Below are 23144 nucleotides of genomic sequence, written 5' to 3'. Positions count from 1 at the left end.
GAAATGTGATCAAGTGTGTACGAAAAATGCTTGATGAAAGATTCAAAATTACCTGCACAAGGTCGATATATACTAAGAATAACATATCTACACTTTTTAGTCTCTACTATAGTTCCACATACTTCGAACACCATTTCTTCAGAGTATCTTGACACGGATAATGACTTTGTAGGTATATTCTCTTTTACATAAATCAACGATCCTCCATGTAACCTGTTGGGACGGCAATATGAGTCAGCTTGAACATATCCGGGAATGATCATTGTTCCAACACTTTCAGGAACACACCAATGCTCAGCAATACTGACAATGTCCGGCTCCTTTTCCTTGAAGAGAACCTCAAGAATATCCAGTTTATTGGACAGACACTGAACGTTGATTTGAGATATCGCTAGTTCTTCTCTAATTCGTGTGGGGACAGCAAGTTTTTCTGTACCATTCGGTCCGTTGGACGATAGGCTTTCCTTGGTTGAAAAAATCGATTTATACTAGCCTTGTTTGGCCAATTCGAACCATCGAGTGCTTTCTCATACTCTGAGCTGGGAATGAGAACTTTGAACGAGGAGTAGCTATCCGGAAATTTAGACTTGAGTTTCTCACATTTTACTTCTGAGAAATTACCTTTTAGGAACTTTTGAAGATCTTCAGCCGTGGTTTCCGGTTTCAGATTAGAAACATGGAGAGCCTTAAATTTTTCTATGCCTTCCACAGAAGAATCACCAGATCCACTTCCGATAACCAGAGAACGGTTTCGCTTAGTAAACTTCCGACGAGAAACAAGCTTCCAGTCATCTCCCCTACTCTCTGAACTCTGCGAGTTCGGTACATTATTAATTTTAACAACATCAGAATAGGTATTCGCATCAGAAACTCGTTGTAAATTACCATGGGATGAATCGGTTAGGGTATTCAAAAAGGTTCTCGAATTTGAAGTTTTGGAGTTGGCCGCATTCAATTTGGATCTACTAATTACGCTCTTATCTCCCGTACTCAAAGGTGGAATATATGTAGGTACTTCATTATCTGCATTGTTACCAGATGAAATCGTGTCGATTTCTTTCTTAAGGTGTTCGATTTCATTGTTCTTATCGATAACAATAGATTCGAGGGAAGAAATTTTGAATTTGAGTAAACAATTGTTCTCAATCAATAATGATTTCTCTGCTTCCAATTCCATAATTATCTTGAGTAGAAGTTCTTGATGCGTAGATTCATTCGTAATACACCTACCAATTGTATCCGACATTGGGGATACGTCACAGGTACTGGATTCACTTTGATTTGCTATGACTTCGTCGCAACATCTTTTAATTCTGTTGGCACAACCAGGGTGATAAACTTTAGTACAGATTTTGCACTTCACAATATTTTTAGCTATAGATCGCTTACAGATACCGCATTCAGGAATCGATATCTGCAGAGACTCGCTGACACCTTTCTTGCTCGACGACATGATATCGAATTCTAATCTACTAATCAGACCATTCCAGAACATCTAGCTAAGAGCAACCCAATTTGACAATGAAGCTGTGTACCAAGGAAGTTATTGCGAGGTGAACGATATTCGTTGTAGTGCTAGTTCAAACTTACCTCAGAATATTTGTTTATATTGCTATTACCAAAATGTCAGAGGGTTACGTACAAAGATAACTAATCTTGCTGTATCAATAATTAGTTCAGATTATGATGTTATATTTTTAACTGAAACTTGGTTGTGTAAAGACATTTCAAATTCAGAATTAGGTATTAATAATTTGTTGTCATTCCATTTCACCAGCAGTATTTTATTTTCGCTATCAAATCTATAATCATATGATTCTCGAGCTAGCTTCTGTAAATCCTTGGTTAACTCTTATAGTTCCGGTCGCACGGAACTGCATTTCTTTTAGTTTGTAAAACAGAGTATGACTACTGAAAAAATTATCAACATACAGGCAATAGCTCTTTGGATTCTGTACGATAGACAACAATTTCAAAACAACCCTTGTGCCAAGTGGTTCTGATTGTGCTTCGGTTTCCTTACCAGCATACAGAGAAAAGGAATAGCAATATCCATCTTCACCACAAAGTACCCACAGTTTGTAACCGAACCGAATTGGCTTCCCCTTTATGAATTGTTTTAGTGGGTTGTGACCATAATATCTAACGATTTTCATGAGCTTTTGTATTATCCTGCACATGAATCATCGATTTTATCTCGAGATAGGCATTCCTGCTCATAGCATTTTTGACGATGGATTGCCCCAAATCATCATCGTCGGACCAATAATCGCGCTCAGATGGTAATGTGTGGTAGCCGCTAAATAAAAGAAACCCGATGAAAATTTTTATTTCATCTTTTGTTATAGAAAAATTATGCTTATTTTTCTGTACAGCATATCTCATAGTCTCCTCGAAAATCAAATCGTAAACGGCATCATCGAAAAATTGTTCAAATGAATCCACAACAGTCTTGTCGCGCAAGGAAGTTTTCAAATTTTCATCTTTTTCCAAAAAATCATGTTCTGGTTCAAAGTGTTCATGACTAGGGTTTACTTTTTCCCACTTTGGAATCAGCTTTTTGGGAGTTTCTTTCCTAAGTTTTTTAGGTGCTGATACAGATACTAAGTCAGCTAATGGCACATTGTCTTCATCACTACTTTCTACAGAATCGTGTTCTTGAAGCTCAATAAATCCAGCAATATCTGCTGGCAAGTCTGATGGGTTCTCCTCTTCAAGGGGCTCTTCATCAGTGAGTTCATCCACTTCTGGAGGTAAGGCTAACAAGTCTGCTTCTATTTGTTCAGAAAATAAGTATTCTACTGCATTGTCCAGATTTTTAAAAACGTTTCTTCTACTCATGCTTGCTAAAAACAAAAAAAAAATTATTTTAACACAATCGCCCAGCGACCTATTCATAGATCGTAGTTTTCATTCGACAAAAACAAAAAAGGTTATCATAATAAAGTACAAATATTTTCATTATTTGATGTATAGACTAGTTTTATATTAAAAATTGAAATTTTCCCTACCTTGTTCGGCCTAAATTCATGTGGACAGCAAAAAATGTCTCTATGTGTACGCACTGCAAGATTCAACAGATTTCAGAAGTAAACAAAATACACTTCCACATCTAACAAATCGGTACTGACAGTGAATTTCGAAATGCCTCGAGCAATGGAACGAAATAATCGGGAAGTGATAAAAACCCCGACGTCCCAATATGTTTATATCACGTGATTTTTGTGTTGATCTATAAATAGATCGCTGGACGCTAATGGGTTTTAAGGAAAATTTTTGGTCCGTCCCTTGATCCGAACATAAGCCCGGGTGTCCACTGGAAGCGTATTCGAGCGGCTACACGCTCACGCGAAACGAGCGTTTGTAGCCGCTACAAAACAGGCGGCGCGGCGCTACAGAGGTTGTCCACTGGCGGCGGCTCGTGCGTTCAATTCAGTGTTGGAGTCGAAGGATCGTTCTCAATCCAGTATTGCTTGTTGTTTGCGATGGCTGCAATTTTTATAGCCAAAATCAAATCGAGAATTCAACCATTTCTACTGTCAACCGAAGAACGGACCTTATATATTTCCCAACTACTACTGAATGAATCGAATTTTATTTTACTGATAATGCGATGAAAACAACGAGAAACAATTCTTCCAATAAGTATTCAATTGTTTGAACGACTCATCCAGAAAAACTATCCTAGGTTTCTTGCTCAGCTAATTTTTTGGTGACCAAAAACGCGTGTTTTCGTTTTTTTTTTCGATTTTATCTCCCCAAGAAAACTGAGGCGGCGTTCCTCAACCCGTTTCCATATTAGAGTATATCAATGTTGAGCAAAATTTCAGAGATATTGTCGTTGACTGTCCATGACTACGAAATGGTCTATGACGTTTTAAATCTGAAATCTTAACGAAAAAATAGTTTTTGTGTAATGAACGCGTGTTTTCTATCGATGTGAAATTTAATGCTTTACAACTTTTTTATACGTTTTTATACTTCTCTCATATATAAGCTGCTTTCAAAGATTTTTCCGAGAAATCAATATGAAATATAACATTTTTAAATGTTTCAGGAAATTGTCCCAACTTTGGGATCCATTAGTGAGAAAAAGTAAACACTTGATCTCATTCGACGTAGAATTCAGTACTCTATAGCTTTTCCCCCAAGTAATCAGTCGATATCCGTATTTCTTGAAGAAATATGATTGAAAAACTACAAAAAACCCCATTTCTTGGCCGCCAAAAGTTATGCTCAATTCCTTTGAAGGAAAAAAGCCAAGATGATTTCCAAGATGATTTAATTCGGTCACTGATGAAGCCATTTAAGCAATAGAAATCTTTTATAGGCACAAAATCCTTACTGAATCTCAATTTAACCGGACTGAAATGAATGAGCCAACGGGCGTGCACGCGCTACACTCGCTACAGATCCCATTTCAGGCGGATCGCGCGTACGAGCTCGTAGCCGCTTGAAAACGCCCGCTCGAAGTCGCCTACAGTGGACAACGCTGTATTGAAATACGTTACTTGGGATCTGTAGCGGCTTGCCGCACGTTCACGCTCGTTTCGCGTGAGCGCGTAGCCGCTCGAGTACGCTTCCAGTGGACACCCGGGCTTAAACCAATACCGCATCAAGACGAACGATTTACTACGTACAAGAAATAAAGTCTCAGCGTCTTAGAGTAGGTGTGCCACGAGATTTTATGAATCTTTTTTAGAATGTATTAAGTGGAGTTTGAATTGCCATAACAGGTTTATAAACTTTTCCATCTATAGGGTGCTTTTCTATATGATTTCCGATAATATGAAAAAAATAGAGTTCCGTTCTGGAAACTGATGAACTGTTACATCTTCTCTAGGGGGATTAGTGTAGTCCTTCCACCCATCAAATTTGATGGGTTTGTGATCATTCGTTCGTACACTAGAGCATTTTCAAAATATGACCCAAAACAGGAAATCGCCCTGTACAATCCAAACGAGTGGCTAAAGACCTGGCATGTGGGTATTTTTTGAACCGGCTAAGTACCCTCTACCTCTGTGTGAAGTATGTAGAGTTCAACAGGATTCACCCTGTATATCATTATATTTTCACATTATTGTGAAAGGCACTTAATTGAATATTATCATTTGATTTCTACTACTTTTTGGTACTTTTCGATGGTCCAGGTTGGTTATTGTCGGTGTCCTGATCGTAGTTCTGGTCCGCAGCCTGTAAAATATCTTCATCCTCGTCCTCGCATTCAATGCGGATTTCCGACATATGTTCGATAGATTCATCGTTACAGAAGCCACATACAGGGATGTTCCTAAATTCATGCGACAAAATTCAGGAGGTGAATGCTCGTAAGAAATCAAGATGGGTGTACATGTACAACCGAACATTGAAATTAAGCCTTTCGGTAGCTGCATGCCACACCACACCCCTTTTTGCGGTTGCAAGATACCGATTTTAAAGGCGGAAACACATTATCAAAACGCGATGCGACCCGATGAAACGTGATGCGTGTTGAGTCGAATTAAATGTATTGTTTTCTATAGACCAGAATCATACTATTTATGAACACCCGACGCGACGCCACGCGCGTACAATTCACCCGTTCCAGACGCGTCGCGTTTTAATAATATGTTTCCGCCTTTATAAGGAATCGGGAGCTAGTTTCTTGCCATTGTTATGGGAGTGAGCAAGTGAGCGCCATGCTTCCGAACCCAGTCTTCAGGATTTTTCTTTATGCCAGTCCATTTCTGTACTCAGTGTAGGTGGCAAAAAGACGAGATTTTATGAGTTTATGAGATTAAATTTACTTTTCAGCGTAGATTTGGCAAAGCGTTGGAAACGAATCTCTTTCAAAGTCTCTTTATCCATGTTGCCAACATATGAAGCTACAAGAAAGCATATACCGCCCTCGGCAATCTCCACTGGCGTGTCATCTTGTTGATTGAAAATTTGAATTCTTTCATGAACCGCTCTGTTCATTTCTATCGGCGCCGGCGTACAAAATTTAGTTTTTTCCTGATTGAATAGGGATAACGTAGTGTCACAACCACTAGAGGCATGCAATAACAGATTGTGCTTGGTTGCTCCTTCGTATTTGAAGCTACTTGCTGTATATATCCTCTCGGAAGTATTCCCTTCACCAGGTTTATGGAAGTAGATAGAACTTTCGACTGGTGCTAAGGCTGTCCGGAGTACTCTAGTACTATAATAGTAGTATCAAGGTCAACGTCTTCCCCGACCTCTTATACCTCATCGAATGTTGATTCTCTGCACAATGAAATTGCAGTGTTGACATCGACATCAAAATCTAACGTGCATTCAAAAAAATTCGTCGTCAAGTAGGCTATGGAATTTTGTAGGTTGATTTTCTGTGACTGAACGTAATTCTTTCCTTACATCACACTCATCAGTCATCACAGCCAAATGTAAACATTGATGACATTAACCTATTTTTCGTAATTTTGTATGAAAAGGCAATTTCTCAGAAAAAATTACTTGCACATTCAATAATGATTTATTACCATTTTTTCATTGAATTAGATTACAAGAATCCAAATAATCTGAGGCGATTGGAAAAATTAACCTGAGTTCATAAGTCAAAGACATGAATCTTGAACGAATCGAGTATTATGGTTTTTGTACTTACAATTATGTGAAAAGGTTGTACCTATGACAGTAGGTAATAGAAATAAATCACACTAAGAACCTCAGAATATGTTTATTTCTCAATGAACAAAATATTGAATTGACGCTGACAGTGAAAATCCATAACCAGAGGCAGTCTCTGCCATAATTGAAGAAACTGAATTATAGGATTTTCATTGCAATGAGTTTCACGTTTAAGAGTTCTATATAATTAAAGTAGCTGTTGGAAATGTCCTCCTCTTTGCTCCAAACACTTCTCACATCTTCTTTTGAGAGATTCAAAGACATTATTCAATATAAAAGGATCATCGTTAATTAGATGAATTTTTTCAATGATCCTAGTCTTGAGTTCGTCCAGATTAGAAATGGGTGATTGGAAGATAGAATTCTTCAAATGAGGCCATAAGAAGAAATCACATGGTGTAAGATCACACGATCTTGGAGGAAATTCATTTTCAGTATTGAGGCTAATGAGTCGATCCTGAAAAATATTCCTTAGTGTAGCCAATGTTTCTACAGCTGTGTGTGCTCTGGCTCCATCTTGTTGAAAATAACTATATGACCATTCTTCGAAATTTAATTCAGCTATAAAAGGCATGATAATATCCTCTTTATAGCGTTCTGCTGTTAAAGTTCCGTCAAAGAAAATAGGTCCAACAATTCTTCTCTGACTGATAGCACACCAAACTCCAATTTTTTGAGAATGAAGTGTTTTCTCAATGTAAAATGTTAGGTTATCGATGAATTCGTTTAGAAACCACTGACAGAAGGCCATTCTACGAGGGTAATCAACATCTTCAATCTTCTGATAACATGTCAATCTATAAGGATACAAATTGATGTCTTCTTTCAAAATTGTGTGACATGTACCAACAGAGACTCCAGCTAGTTGAGAAAAAACCCGAACAGAGGTTCGTGGAGCTTCTGTCATCACATTCTCAACATTTTCGATTAACTCGGGTGTTCTGTTCTTTGGTCGATCACTTCCTTTTTTTCTTTGAACGCTACCTGTTTCACGAAAAACGCTCACACATCGCGAAACAGTACTCTGGAAAGATTGGTAATCTACAGCAACGTTGGGATACTCGATCCTGAAGTCGCTGAGACATTTCTCAACAGAATATTTCCACTCGCCTTCTATTTTCTCCCCATTTCTGAAGTAGGATTCAATAATGAATGCTTTTTGTACGTCGGTAAAAACCATCTTTATTATTTGCTGATAATTTTAATTTAACAACAATCCAAAACGCTAACTTGACAGCTAACCTGTAATAATAATAGAGCACAAGCTAAGAACTACGTTTAGATACGCAATATCGACGTTTAAAATTCCATAGCCTACTTGACGACGAATTTTTTTGAACGCACGTTACTAGACAGCAGCTACATGCTCTCGCTAACGGCCTATCCGTTGAGGTTTAGGGCAACCTATTAATATAAAATTGAAGTAGAGTCTCTTTCAAAATGATTTCAATATGATTTGCATTTGTTTAACCCATTATTTTCAGCCAAATTTCCCAATATAATTTTTTTTTTCAAACAGAGCAACTTCACGGAGCTATAAACTCCGCACAACGATTTTGGACGGCCCGGAATAAAGTCGGCCGATATTTAATCGATAGCAGTTCCTGGCACACTCACCGGATTTTTACCGGCCAAACGATAAACAATATTGAACTTAAGGAAGAACTCTTTCTTGAGTTCAACTAGCCTGTGCTCGCAACTGCTACCGATAAAATATCGGCCGATTTTATTCCGGACCGTCCAAAATCTGTGTGCGTGCAATCAGCCAACGAAAAATGTAGGAAAGTTTCTCTTCTTCGACTCTGTATGGAACATCTTTTGTCTTGAAAGCCAATGTTTCCGAGTTATTATCAAAAAACCAAATTTTTGTACCTAAAATCTAAAAAGGCGGCTCGAACGCCTCGAGGTCGAAAACTTGAATTTTTCATTAGGGCCTCAAGCCTAACAATAAACCAAAAAATCACTACTACCCCATCTTTTGCATTCAAACACCTCTTTTTGTTCTCCACTAGTTAGGTGCAAATCTAGCAAAATCGGAGACTGAACTGGCATCATTTTCATCATAAAATAAATTCTTATAAATAGTTTTCACGGTGAAATATGGTTTGAAAAGTGGATTCGATCAGCTTTTCCGTTTTGAATTGGGGATTTTCTGTCACCGATAATAACGCAATAATAGAATCATGAATATTATGGAATTTTTCATGAATATGCTCTGATTCCTGATAACAAATTCTGAAACGAACATGTCGACTCTCATCGATTAGTATAGGAAGTTGAGGACAAGGTTCTATACTTCCTGCAGTTCGTGTGAAGGGGCCTCTTTGAGCTTACGTAATAGCAAGTTCTAAGGGGATTAATTTACTCATCGTATGATAGATTCATTTATTTTTTATTTTTTTTTACCCTTTCATTCTTCTTTATTTTTTTTTGTTTTTTGAGTGTAGCAGCTGGAGTTAAACTTCGCTCTGATATTCATGTCATTTTTTCTCTTTGTTTTCACATGAAGGCGTTATAATTTTAAATCTTTATTAGGAGGCTAGCAGTTTAGAACGACAATTTTAAAATTTCAATATAGAATTTTCAGAAGATTGAAACAATACAACTTCGTTACTTTTAGACCTGTTGACGACTCGACCTTGAAATTAAATGGTTACTTAGTAGTTATCGATAGCATGGGCCATTAATATAATAACATAATCCTCAGGAGGTGCAGAGTTTATCCCAAAATGCAATAACATTGTTATTACGCAGTGAATATTCCCAGCGATGATCTGTTTTTTTTTGACTCAAAAACCAGATCTCAAAAATTTTGAGACCAATATATTATGTTTCGGGACAGGAGTTTAAGGCAGATGGGATGCGTCGACGCAGGGTTCGAGTTTCTATCGACCCGGCATTTTACTCCATATGAAGTTGCCTTTCATGTAATCGGAAAAGAAGCCCTTCAGTATTAAAATCTTATTCTGTAAACAAATTTGACATCACTACACTACTCACGGGGAGACAGGGTTTTTTTACTGAGGTTTTTCCCTAAGCTCTTGTATCATGCTCCAAATTGTATGGTACCCCGTTACACTAACCTTTGCTAAAACTCATACATATGCTATATTGTTTGATAACTAAAAATGTATTGCTGACATTCAAAAGAATATATATATATATATGTAATCGATGTAGAGGTTACAAAGTTGCTTGTCAAGACAGCTGTTTACAAAGCAGTCGTCCTCCCAACGCTTCTTTACGGAAGCGAAAGCTGGACACCCTACAGGCGACATATTAAACAGCTTGAACAAACGCAACACCGTCATCTCAGACAGATAATGCACATCAGATGGTTCCACAAAGTTTCGAATGCAGAAGTATTGCAACGCGAGAGTTGTACAACAATTGAGACTCAAGTAACGAGGGCCCGACTGAGATGCAGCGGACATATTCTGAGGATGCAAGACACAAGACTCCGCAAAATAGCTCTGTATGGCGAATGCACAGAGGGAGCCCGGAAACCAGGAGGCTAGTATAAGCGGTTTAAGGATATACTACCTCAATCCCTAAAATCACTTGATGCCAATCATAACTGGGAACAACTAGCGTTAGACAGGTCACAGTGGAGGTCTTTGGTACACAGTTATAGTTGAGACTCGAGAAGGATACAGCGACTATCCATGCCCGGAGTGTGAAAGGATCTGTAGGTCACGGTTGGGTCTCTTCAGTCACAGGAGGGCACACAGTCGCAATTAGCCCTAAGAAATTATAAGTCTGTTTGCACCGTTTTTTTTTCCTCTTTGTAGATTCATTTCCGGCAACGGGATATAGCAATGAATGAATGAATGCTTGTCATGAGTTTGCAATATAAATTCTGAACCGATTGCTTATTCATCATTTGTCTATCTATAATTTTATCATGTCACTTAGTATGGAATGACTTCTACAAGGTTTCAAGACTTTTACAAATTACGAATTTTAATAAACTATACTTCACACAGAAAATATACTGAGATATATAGTGAAACTTCCTCATATGTGAAAAGATAACATAAAAATACTTACATCCAACCGTTGACTTGAACCGTGGGTGTTTCAGGAAAAGCCGTGGTAGACCCCCTGAAAAAAATTTCAAACAGCGTAATTTAATATCTTGAATCAACTAAATAGAGCTATCAGAGTGCAGGTGAAAACTAGCTCATTCAGTTTGAAAATGCCGATGAAGTGAATAATGAACTAAAATAACACCAATTGAATCTTCGGCATTATATATTTAATGTATATTATATGTATAATCGAAGAATTGAGAGGCTTTGGGGTCTTATTATAAAGAAAACCAATTATGTATCGGTAGACGTTTCGTTTATTATACAAACATCCTCAGGACACTAGGAGAGATAGAGGTGAAGTCGTTTTCATGAATTATGTGAAACATCATAAAAGCTGTATAACCCTTTTTACATATATAAGAAGGATTCTAGACCAGAAAGCAATAACCAAAGCAATTTCGTCAAATGTGTGAGTGTAATGGATGGGTCTATATGAGGGATGCTCTGACGTAAAAAGGTGGAAGGGACATACGTATAATGTAATATAAGAAAAACAGCTCTATGCATATATGTATTACGTTTTGACTCTAAACCTGCGTGCATAATCTAAGATCCAAGTTATTTGGGAAACTGTCTATTGTCATATAAAAAAGTAATGTTACAGCATTAAGATTTTCTTTATTGTGGTAATAATAAATGATTGAAAATGTGGGATGATCCTAGTACTTATGTGAAATACTGTGATTATTTCTTTGGGTGTGAAGGATCGATTGAAACAAGAACAAGAAGTAAATGTGTTTGAATAAGTAGGTAAATACTCTCCAGTGGCGACGAGGATAAAACAAATCGAGTAGACAACCCTAGACAACTAGAGTATCAAGGAGAGACGCTGGAACAATGGTCCAACAAACACAAATAGTATATCGCTCCCAAGTTGGATCCATTTCGGAATTCAAAGCAGAAGAGGATTGGCAAATGTGGTCAGAAAGGTTGGATCAATATTTTGCTGCTAATGATATAGAAGAGAAAAAGAAAGTGGCGGTTCTGCTAATATCCGTTAGCGAACAAGTTTACAAAACATTAAGAGACCTGTGTGACTCGGAAGCACCAAAAGACAAGACGTATAAGGAGCTATGTACAATGTTAACTGATCAATATTCGAAAAGACTATCAGTTTTCAAAGAGCGTATAGAATTCTATAACCTGAAGCAACAAGAAGGTGAAACTGTTAGATAATGGTATGCAAAAATAAAGAATAAAGCGAGTAGCACTAAGTTTGGCACCAATCTGAAGGAAGTATTGAAGGACCGATTCATAACGGGATTATACCAAAAGGGCCGTTACTGGACAGAGTATTTGAAGAAGAACACACAAAATCATTGGATGCAATTTTAGAAGTGGCACTCAACAAGGAAGCAGCTTTGACGAATATGCATCCCAAACGTTGGAGGTCCATAGGATGGGAGGCCAAGGAAGTTACAAAACTAGAGACTTCAAGAAGGAGAAGGTAAATGAAAGGAGAATTAAGTGCAAATGTTGTGGTTTTGATAACCACAGATTTACAGATTGCATACAAAAATTATTGGTGTAAGAATTGTAAGAAGGTAGGGTACTTAGCCAAAGTTTGTCGTCAGGCCAATTTTGTGGAGATAACTGATAACCAAGATTAGTCAAACGAATGTGTGTTTCTTATTGAAATGTTTTATGTAAGGAATGGCACAGAAATAGTGCAGGCTCCTAAAATTGGTCTGACAATTAACGAAAAGAGTTTAAAAATGGAACTGGATTCGGGTGCAGGAATTTCAATTATTCCATAAAATGTTTTTTTTTGAATAAATTTGATTCTTTTTTTCAATTTAACAGCATTCGGAATTCTAGTGCGAGATCTTTGGACTTGGTCCTATCCAATGTTTATAAAATTAGGAACATAGAACGTTGTGATGGCCCGTTGGTGCCGAATTTATATTCGATGCTAATAGTTGTGAACCTTTTACTCTGAAAGAATGAACCTATAATTTCAAAAAGGCTGATTATGATTCAATTTACTCTTCAATCGTTGAAACTAAATGGTCTGACCTATTGATCAGTGATGTTATAAATGAAGATGTAGATATTTTCTATGAGAAATTGTATGATTTGGTTTATATTCATGTTCCTAAAATTAAGAAGTCCAAAAAATTTCCAATTTACTATTCTGCGAAAACGATCAAAACAATTTATTGTTTCAACTTAAAAATCGAATTCATAAAAAATGGAAAATTTATAGAAATTTGTAGGATTACTTAAACTTCAAAATTGTTCGTAACAAATCGAAGAAACTCATTTCAACTGATTTCAACAAATACATTTCCACTGTAGAATCTGATATTGTAAATGATCCAGGAAAGTTGTTCACCTCTGTCAAGAATAAACATGAAGCTTTACCTATTACACTGTCATGTAATAACTGTACAGGCAAAAGAGGACAGGAGATAAGTAATCTTTTTTCTGAGTATTTCGGTAGCACTTATATACCGTTAAAAGATCAAAATTGTGTTGACAGCGCAACGTCTGAGAACTGTCTACATACTTCACAGAAGGCTTTATCTTATATTCAGTCCTCTGATTCTGAAGTGGAGAAAGCTCTGAAAATGTTGAATAGTTGAATAAAATGAAGGGTGCTGGTCCTGACATGTTGAATTCTTTTTTCGTGCAATCCTGTAGTTCTTCTCTTGAAACACCTTTGACGTTAATTTATAATAAATCGTTAAGAACAGGAATTTTTCCTAAGTTATGGAAAGTGGCATGCGTCATTCCTGTCTTAAAAAATGGAGACAAAACCGTTGTTAATAACTACCGACCTATAAGTAAACTCTCTGTTTTTGAGAAGATCTTTGAATCACTTATTTTTCCACGGTTGGTTTATCTAGTTAAAGATCAAATTATTAACGAACAACATGGTTTTGTTGGAGGAAGATCTGTGGAAACGAATTTAACCGGTTTGGTCGAGTACTTGCATGATTGTTTGGAGAAGGGTTTACAAGTGGATGTGGTTTACACAGATTTCGCCAAAGCCTTTGACAGGGTTCACAGGGATTTGCTACTAAATAAGCTTCGTCAAATTGTTGTTTTGGGAGTCATGATGTCATGGTTCAGATCTTATCTAACAGATAGGCAGCAGTACGTCGAAATTGGTGGTTTTTGCTCTGACAGCATTTTTGTATCATCTGGTGTGCCTCAGGGTTCACATTTGGGCCCATTACTGTTTCTAATTTATATTAATGATATTTTTAAATACTTCAGGAAACCTGAAAATTTTTAGAATTATAAGTTCTTTGAGGGATTGTTCGGAATTGCAGATGGAGTTAGAGATTTTCGCTGCTTATTGTAGAACTAATGGCCTGTACATTAATATCCGTAAATGCTCAGTTATGACATTTTCGCGCAGCCTGAATGTGCTACAGTACTCTTACACATTGAAAAACATCCAAATATATAGAGTCATCAGTGTTAGAGATCTTGGTGTAGTTTTTGATACTAAACTATGTTTTGGTAAACACATAGATTTCCTTATAGCTTCTTGCAACCGTATGCTTGGATTCATAATGCGACAATGTAAGCCTTTCAAAAATCAGTTGGCTTTGAAGATGTTGTACTTTTCATTCATTAATAGTAGGTTAAATTTCGCATCAATTGCCTGGAACCCATTTTACATAACATATATAACTAGAATTGAATCAGTTCAAAAGAAATTCCTCAAATTTTGAGTTTCAAATGTAACTTTCATTTAAAGCCCAGGGATCCAGATAACTATGAATTAAGGCTCAAACATTTCAATTTCAACAGCCTAGAGAATCAAAGAAAAATAAATGATATACTCTTTGTGCATAAACTTATCACAAACAAATTGAGCTGTGATAACCTTGAAATGATTAATTTCTATGCTCCTCATAGACAATTAAGGTATAAGGATCTTTTTTATATTCCTTCAAGAAGGACAAGGAGTGGCCTAAATTCACCACTATGTAGGGCTATGGTAACGGTCAATAATTGCTCAATGGATTTTGATTTGTTCGCCGATGGTATTATTAAAATTAAAAGAACTCTTAGAAGAGGTCTTATGTCATGATTTTCAATTGATTGCATTGTTTTTTCTCTTCGGAAATTTGAAAAATGTAACATAATATAATGGTTTAGATTAACACTTTAATAGTTGTATTTTATTTGTGAATACTTTTATGGGATTTATCCTGTTTGTATTCCTTTCACTAATTAATGAATAAATAAATAAATAAAATAATCGCTTGAAAGAAACTATGGTCAAATTGAGATTTTATGATGGTTCAGTAATAAAACCTGTAGGTGAATTTCACGCAAAAGTCAATTTCAAAGGAAAAAATCTTGAAAATTGTAGGTTTATCGTTGTTAAAAATGGATCTACACCTCTGTTGGGAAAAGATCTGATAAAATTATTAAAACTTAGAATTGATTTATCAAACCCTGAAATAACTATCAACACGGTACAAAATGTTAATGATAAAGATTTAGAAAAATGTTGAATAAGTAGTAAGAATTATTTTCTGGTAAATTGGGCTCGTATAAGCTTGAAAAAATCGATCTTAACGTCAAACCAGAAGCAAGGCCTGTATTTCATAAACCTTTTCTATTCGAGGAGAAAATTAATATAGCATTAGACGAGCTTGAACAAAAAAGTGTAATTACACTTATTGAAAATTCTGAATGGGGCACTCTTCTGGTGACTGTATTGAAAGAAGGTGGTAAAATACATCTTTGTGCGGATTATAAGGTTAGAGTAAATAGATTTTTGGAAGATGTTGGAGTATTCATAGAGGTATCTATAAAGTAAATAGACTTCACTATGGAACGAAACCAGCTTGATCGATTTTTCAAAAGATAATAGGAAAAATGCTGCAATGTGCAAGGGGTACCATAAATTTTTTGGATGACATTGTAGTCACGGGAAAGGATAGGCTAGAACATTTAAAGAACTTAGCTGAAGTTTTTGAGTGAGAGCTCCACCTCCAAAAAATCAAACGGAAATCAAAGCTTTTATTGGTATGGTGAACTACTATGGAAAGTTTATTTCCCAACTTGTCAACTATTTTAGATCCCCTATAGCTACATATGATACATTTTTGAAATCAGCAAAAAAATTGCAGCACGATGAAAGCACTTTCAACTATAGTTTACATTTGAAAAATCAAAAATCCCTGTAGTATCTCGAAAATGACTGGATCAAAAAATTCAATAATATCATGTTCGAATTCCTCATAAAAAAGTGCCTGTAGAATGTAACGACGGATTTCGAATATGACTGCAAACAAGCTGTTACAGTCCGAAAATTCGTTTTCCTCTCATTCAAAATTATAGTAGTAATCTTCAAAATTTTTCATTTAATACCTTGTTCGTAGTTTGAGTCAATAATTATAGATGTCGACAGGTTAATTTCGTTCCAACAATTTCATCCTTCAGATGAAATGTTATCATAAGGTATAGTTTTTATACGAGTATTTTTCGTCGCGATACGATTCAGATTAACATCTTTCTTTTTCAACTTAACAATTTCATCGAAAAGACGTATCGAGAAGTGGTGTAGCATAAGGAGTAATTTTGGAGAAACTAGGTATTTTGAAGTTACTCATTCTATTTCTTTTGCAAGGCGTTTCATAACGATTGAATTCGGATAGCCTGAATCACCCTTCATTCGCGGAAGTCCTCAAATTGAGAGTAAGTTACCCAACAAACACAATACACAGCAACTGTACAGATACTGCACTACAAGTGCCACCAGAATGCAGCACAGAAAAGGCTGTACTGAAACTGCACAGTTTCTGTATTGATAATTCTGCATTTCCAAAATGAAGTATTTGATATTAAGTTACTGTACAGTTTCTGTATTGATAATTCTGAATTGAAAAAAATGCAGTTTTTTATATACAGTTACTGTACATCATCTGTATTGATGAAACTGCATTTTAAAAATGCAGTTTTCGATGTACAAAGATTGCACAGTTTCTGTATTGATAATTCTGCATTAAAAAAATGCAGTATTTTATATACAGTGACTGTACCGCGCTAACTCATACAGACCTATAGCCTTAACCTGCACTATGTGTAAACTTATCGAAAAAATCATTACCCTAAGACTTCAGTGGTTTCTACAAAAATATAATATAATCTCCCCCAACCAATCAGGTTTCCGTCCTCATCGCTGCACACTTGACAACCTGGCATCCCTGCACGATTACATCTCAGAAGCTTTCAACATGAGACAAGATGTAATAGCTGCAATTTTTGATATTGAAAGTGCCTTCGACCGTCTATTCAAACACGTCATTTTAAATTGCCTATCAAAACATCACTTCAATGGGAACATCTACAAATTCGTGGACAACTTTCTAACAAATCGTAAATTTGTGGTGAATGTTAATGGAAAAACTTCTGTTGAGATGCCGCAAGTACATGGATTACCACAGGGATCTGTCCTTAGCCCAATTCTTTTCATACTGGCCATAAACGACATCTCAAAATCAATTATCTGTCCTGTACAATTTGGCCTATACGCGGATGACCTAATAATATATTGCCGAGGTAAAAGTACTAAAACCACATCTTTACAGATCCAAGCCACAATAGATCAACTACAACAATGGTCAAATAATATCGGACCAAAATTCTCCACAACCAAATAAAAAATTATCAAGTTCAGCAGAAGAACTACTAGCACAATATCCCCACATATACTTCTTAATGGAGTCCCACTTCCAGTTGTCGAAACCCACAAAATACTCGGTGTGATAATTGACAGCAAAGTCACATGGAAGGAACATATCGTGAATATCAAAACTAACTGCATGAGGAAACTCAACATCTTAAAGACGCTATCCCACACACAATGGGGCTCAGAAGAAGAAGTACTACTAAGATTGTACAGAACCCTCATCAGATCGAAACTCGACTACGGCAGCATAATATACCTCTCAGCCTCCAAAACCAATCTTAAATCACTTGACGCAATTCATAACACCGGACTCCGACTTTGCTTAGGAGCTTTCAGGTCGAGCCCAGCTGAGAGCATTTATATTGAAGAAAACGAACTCCCCCTCCAACTGAGAAGGCAACAACTACTGCTTACATACGCAGCACGCGTATCTGCTGATGCTCACAACCCTCTATACCCCCATCTCTTCTCTTCTGTATCAACGGTTCAAACTCCTGTGCACAACCACCCACTGGCATATACTCTCAAAAGTCTAATACCCGATATTAATTTTTCAAATACCTTACCATACCCAATCCCCCTGACTCCACCATGGCAAAAATCAGTTCCACCTGTTGACACATCCCTATCTAAGCTGCCTAAGCATGTAACACAAAGTCGCCTAATCCAACAGAAATTTATGCAAAAAATTGAAGAGGGGTCATACGACATTGTCTACTTCACTGACGCCTCGAAAAGTGATTCTGGACTGTTTTGCTCTGTGGCTACTGAGAATAGTGTTCTACAACAATACCAACTACCAAACTATGCAAGTGTTCTTACGGGGGAACTATATGCCATCCTCAAAGCAATAGAAAACATAAATACCAACCACCATAATGTAGCTATATGCACCGACTCAGCGTCTTCCGTAGAGCACATCAAAGACCGACACACTCAGCATCCTATCGCCCAAAATATCCACGACCACTATCAACAGCTAGTTAATACCCATCACCGCCTGACAATAATTTGGACACCCTCACATGTAGGCATACCCGGAAACGAACTCGCCGACAAAGCCGCTAAGAGCACCTCCAAGCACCTCACCGAAACATCCAACATCACCACACAAAAAGATCTACAAGCACTCCTTACGTCCAAAATTCAGGAAAGATGGCAACAAGAATGGGACCGCAATTCCTCTAAGCTACATGATATTTACCCAAGCGTGAAACCTCTCAAGTTCACCATATCAGACAGACGGACCACAGTCATAATGAGAAGACTCAGAATTGGACACACCAGATACACCCACGGTTACCTTATGGCTTCATCTGCGCCCCCGCTATGTGAACACTGCAACACAGTGCTCACTGTCAAGCACATCCTAATGGACTGCTCCTTCCACTCTGCGAACCGAGAATTACATGGCCTCCAGGGAAACTTAAGTGCAGACCTCACCAAGCCGGACTTCAGTGTTAACATAGTGAACTTTCTTGATAGTCTATCCATTGCTCATTGTATTTAATTTACCTCATTGTTGATTTTAATGTCCCTTTGTGTCAATGACCATAGCAGTCGAGACACCTTCTTTTAATAAAAAAAAAAAATTCTGCATTCCACAGTTTCTGTATTGATAATTCTGCATTTTAAAATGCATTCTTTATATACAGTGACTGCACAGTTTCTGTATTGATATTTCTGCATAAACAAAATGCAGTATTTGATATACAGTTACCGAACACTTTCTGTATTGATAATTCCGCATTTCGAAAATGCAGTTTTTGATATGCAGTGGCTGCACAGTTCCTGTTGATATAGTGTTACTGCAAAGTTTCCACAATGATAATTCTCCATCTTTCAATTCTGAAGTCTGAAAATTCAGTACTTGATATACAGTAACTGCACAGTTTCTGTAATGCTGCAATGAGTCCAGTGTAGAAAGGTACGATATAACGTGTCGAATTTCCCCTTGAATATTTCTGCAACTCCAAAAATTTTCACTGTGTTTCATGAGTTGCCTATAAACCATATTTCCTCAATATTTCCATTTGTCTAATTAAGCTTTCATCAAACATCCAACATGTGTTCGGACCGTTCTAAAATATTCATTCACGGCGTTTCTTTGAGAGAAAATCATCGATTGTTACTTCGAATAGCTAGCTTGTGCGTAATGGGGTATTTTCCTAAATTTCAAAATATATATCACCGAAATCCTCATATCTCAAATATATGGAAAAGTATTTTTTTTCTATTTTAACAGTTGTATTTAGCCTGTTTTTAATTACGGAAATTCACATCGCGGAGGCATTCTCCCAGAAACATTCTACGTCACTTTTACAATCCGGCATCGTTGGAACACTCATCAATGTTTCTCATCAAATTTTCTGATCTCCATATATTATTGCGTCTATGGTTGTGTATTGCCATCAATGACTCTCATCAATGTTTTCTGATCTCCATAGACTTGATAATATATTATTGAGTCTATGGTTGTTTATTGTCAACAACCATAAAAAAGGCATTGCTGATATATTTTATAGGTTCCTAAAGTCATCAATATGAAAAATTTTACAGGTGGTAAATTTTCACTGCTTGCTTTTGAAAAATTCGACTCCATTTCCACAAGTTATAACAATCTGACAAGAACGTTTAAAACAATGTCAGAAACTGTCATCGGTTTCAGGAAGATATAATTCTGTATCTTGGAACATAAATACATAAATGCATTTATGTTCCAAGTTCTATATCCTCTTGATCAGTTCCGATGTTGTCGAATTCACAAAAATTACTAGACTCTAGTAAAGGCATTCTACGTCACAAGCTCTCACATATTTTTTTTCAAAGGCTATATTTTTTTTCCTACTGAATTTTGAGTGGAACCTTTTATGTGGTGACTAAACAATGGAAAATGGTTTCCAAAAATAATTTTTAATTCTTTTTTCGAGTTTTAGGAAAATACCCCATTAGAGGTTCTTCACTGAATTTTCTTGTGAAAATCCAAGTTTTGGGATAAAGTGAGATCGTCTATTGTTTCAATATTGCTAGTTTGTTTGTTGGAATAGCAATATTACCCTTGTGGGGATTAAATACGTACTTCTGCTACGACGAGGAGCATTCAATTTTAAAGGCCGCCTAACAACTTAAGTGAGTTCGTTTTTCCATACATGTAATCTAGACCCTTATTTTTCTGTTTGATTTGTATTTTAGGGCCTTTTTCTTTTCCTGTCTACGTATATTTTCATCTTCTAATTTCCTTCTGCGAGTATAAGAGTTTTGTGGATTTTGGATCGTCCCGTTTGAACGGAACATCGGAAATATCGTAGTTTCAATCTGAAAGAAAAAAAAAAAAGGAGGAAAACAACTTGAGGAGGATTTTCGACGTTGTGGATTGGTTGTGATCTTTGAATTGGTAATTTCATCGTTGGGATCTTCGAATTGGTGATTTCATCATTCGATTGGAAAATCCTGGTATGTACAGAGAATTTTTCTGACATTGACGTCAAGGAAGCCATTTGTGTAAAGTGGACATATTGTTCATGTGACATCTGAATTTATGTCTTTCTCGTATTAATTTGATCAAGTCAATCAATTATGGTCACTTTTTGAGATAATAATAGGGAGTTTAGATATTTGTCCTCATATTCATTCAGGAAATTTCAGATTTAATTTTATTCCATACATAGACTGTTTACTGTTTCACGGTTAGAGTGAATTTGAAAAGACAATATTTCAATATATATATCTTTATTCCATCTATAAGTATTTTCACAAGGCAACATTGAATAGTGTGTATTTGTAAGTAAATAATACGTAATAATATACAATACATAAATACATAAGTACTTATAAGTACATAATACATTATTTTCCATCTTTAATTAATTTATGAACTGAAGTGAAATTCTGATAGAACTGTTACCTAATTGTTATATAGTGTGTACCATAATTTGTTCGAAAGTATTTTGGGAACTACGCTTGATCAAGCATAGGGAAAAGTGTTTGTACATTAGGTTCATAATCATTCAGAAAACACTAATTGTAGGGAATAGATAATAGAATCTTACATCAGAATATCGCTTTATTATTTCTATAGTTTTTGAAATTACACCTTTCATGAGATATTGGACTTGGTTTACTTACCTTTTCTTTGATCGTCATTTACATTTCTCTTTCATAAGATACTCAACTTGATTTGCTTACCTTTTTTTTAATAGTCATTTACGTTCTATTTCATCTGTTTCGGAGTTTACGTATTTGGCTGAAGCAGTATTCATTTTTTTTTTTTTTTGTGAATTTATGATTTTAGAGTACTCCGTTCACCTTCGAACTATTTCTTTTTTTTTGCGTTAGATCGCTAGGAAAATAAATACGTTGGCGCCCTATTCCATCAAACTGAACTCACCCCATCTCCACTGTAAGCAAACCGAGGTGTTCCTAGCGTTTCCTTCTGTTTTTTTTTCTGTTTGTTCTTTCAAAAGTTAAGATAGTTGAATTTTTTTTTTTTGGCCTTCATAACGATCGGTAGAGTACGTTATTGACGATTATGCCCGAAAGGTCTGTCCTTTGTTGGAAGTTGGAACGTTTAACGTAAGTCGTTGGGCGTTGGCCATATTGTTTTAGATCAGATTTGGATAGAGAGTAAAGATTTGTTGATTAAGTGAATTGTGTGTGCAAAATTAGTGAACTGTGTAAATAATTGAACAGACTGAGTTTACTCTGTTTTTGTTGTGATAATAGAGTGCGAGGTGCATTTTTACGTGATTATGGATTCCTAACCTGCAGCAGGGACAATTAAAACATGGTGGAGAAACAAGTACGAGAGAGGTACCAGATGCTTACAGCGAGAGGAAACAGAATAAAGACTCACATTCATATATATTAGGCTTCTGATAATTTTAATTTCATTTATATCTTGTATTCCGTATATAGGTACTCAACAAAACACAATATACAGCATCTGTAGAAATACTGCACTACAAGTGCCACCAGAATGCAGCACAGAGATTGCTGTACTGAAACTGTACAGTTTCTGTATTGATAATTCTGCATTTTCAAAATGCAGTTTTTGATGTACAGTAACTGCACAGTTTCTGTAGGTATTGATAATTCTGCATTTTCAAAATGCATTTTTGGATGTACCGTAACTGCACAGTTTCTGTATTGATAATTCTGCATTTTCAAAACGCAGTTTTTGATGTACAGTAACTGCACAGTTTCTGTATTGATAATTCTGCATTTTCAAAATGAAGTTTTTGATGTACAGTAACTGCACAGTTTCTGTATTGATAATTCTGCATTTTCAAAATGCATTTTTGGATGTACCGTAACTGCACAATTTCTGTATTGATAAATTTGCATTAAAAAAAGCAGTATTTTATATACAGTTACTGTACATTCTCTGTATTGATGAGACTGCATTTCAAAAATGCAGTTTTCGATATACAGTGACCGTACAGTTTCTGTATTTACAATTTTGCATGTCAAAAGTGCAATATTCGAAAAACAGTTACTTACTGCATTATAAAAATGCAGTTTTTGACATACAGTGACTGCACAGTTTCTGTATTGATATTTCTGCATATAAAAATGCAGTATTTGATATATAGTTACCTACTGTACACTTTCTGTATTTATAATTATGCATTTCAAAAATGCATTATTTGAAATACAGTGACTGTATAGTTTCTGTATCGATAATTCTGCATTTCGAAAATGCAGTTTTTGACATACAGGGACTGCATAGTTTCTGTATTTAT

General features: G+C 36.1%; 1 protein-coding gene across 3 annotated transcripts in view; it reads right to left on the bottom strand.

Annotated features, from left to right (window-relative positions):
* The window catches only part of LOC123312538 (insulin-like growth factor 2 mRNA-binding protein 3), a 341679-nt gene that overhangs the window by 60694 nt on the left and 257841 nt on the right, over nt 1–23144 (bottom strand). For 2 of the 3 annotated variants that reach the window (XM_044897019.1, XR_006537642.1), the window contains exon 3: nt 10699–10752. In XM_044897019.1, the coding sequence (XP_044752954.1) occupies nt 10699–10752 (54 nt within the window). Of the gene's footprint in view, nt 1–10698; nt 10755–23144 lie in introns of all 3 variants that reach the window. The other variant, XM_044897020.1, reaches the window with a different exon arrangement.

The sequence above is a fragment of the Coccinella septempunctata genome, chromosome 4, assembly GCF_907165205.1.
Source record: "Coccinella septempunctata chromosome 4, icCocSept1.1, whole genome shotgun sequence".
Classification (NCBI taxonomy): Eukaryota; Metazoa; Arthropoda; class Insecta; order Coleoptera; family Coccinellidae; genus Coccinella; species Coccinella septempunctata.
This window is presented reverse-complemented; position numbering and strand designations above follow the sequence as displayed.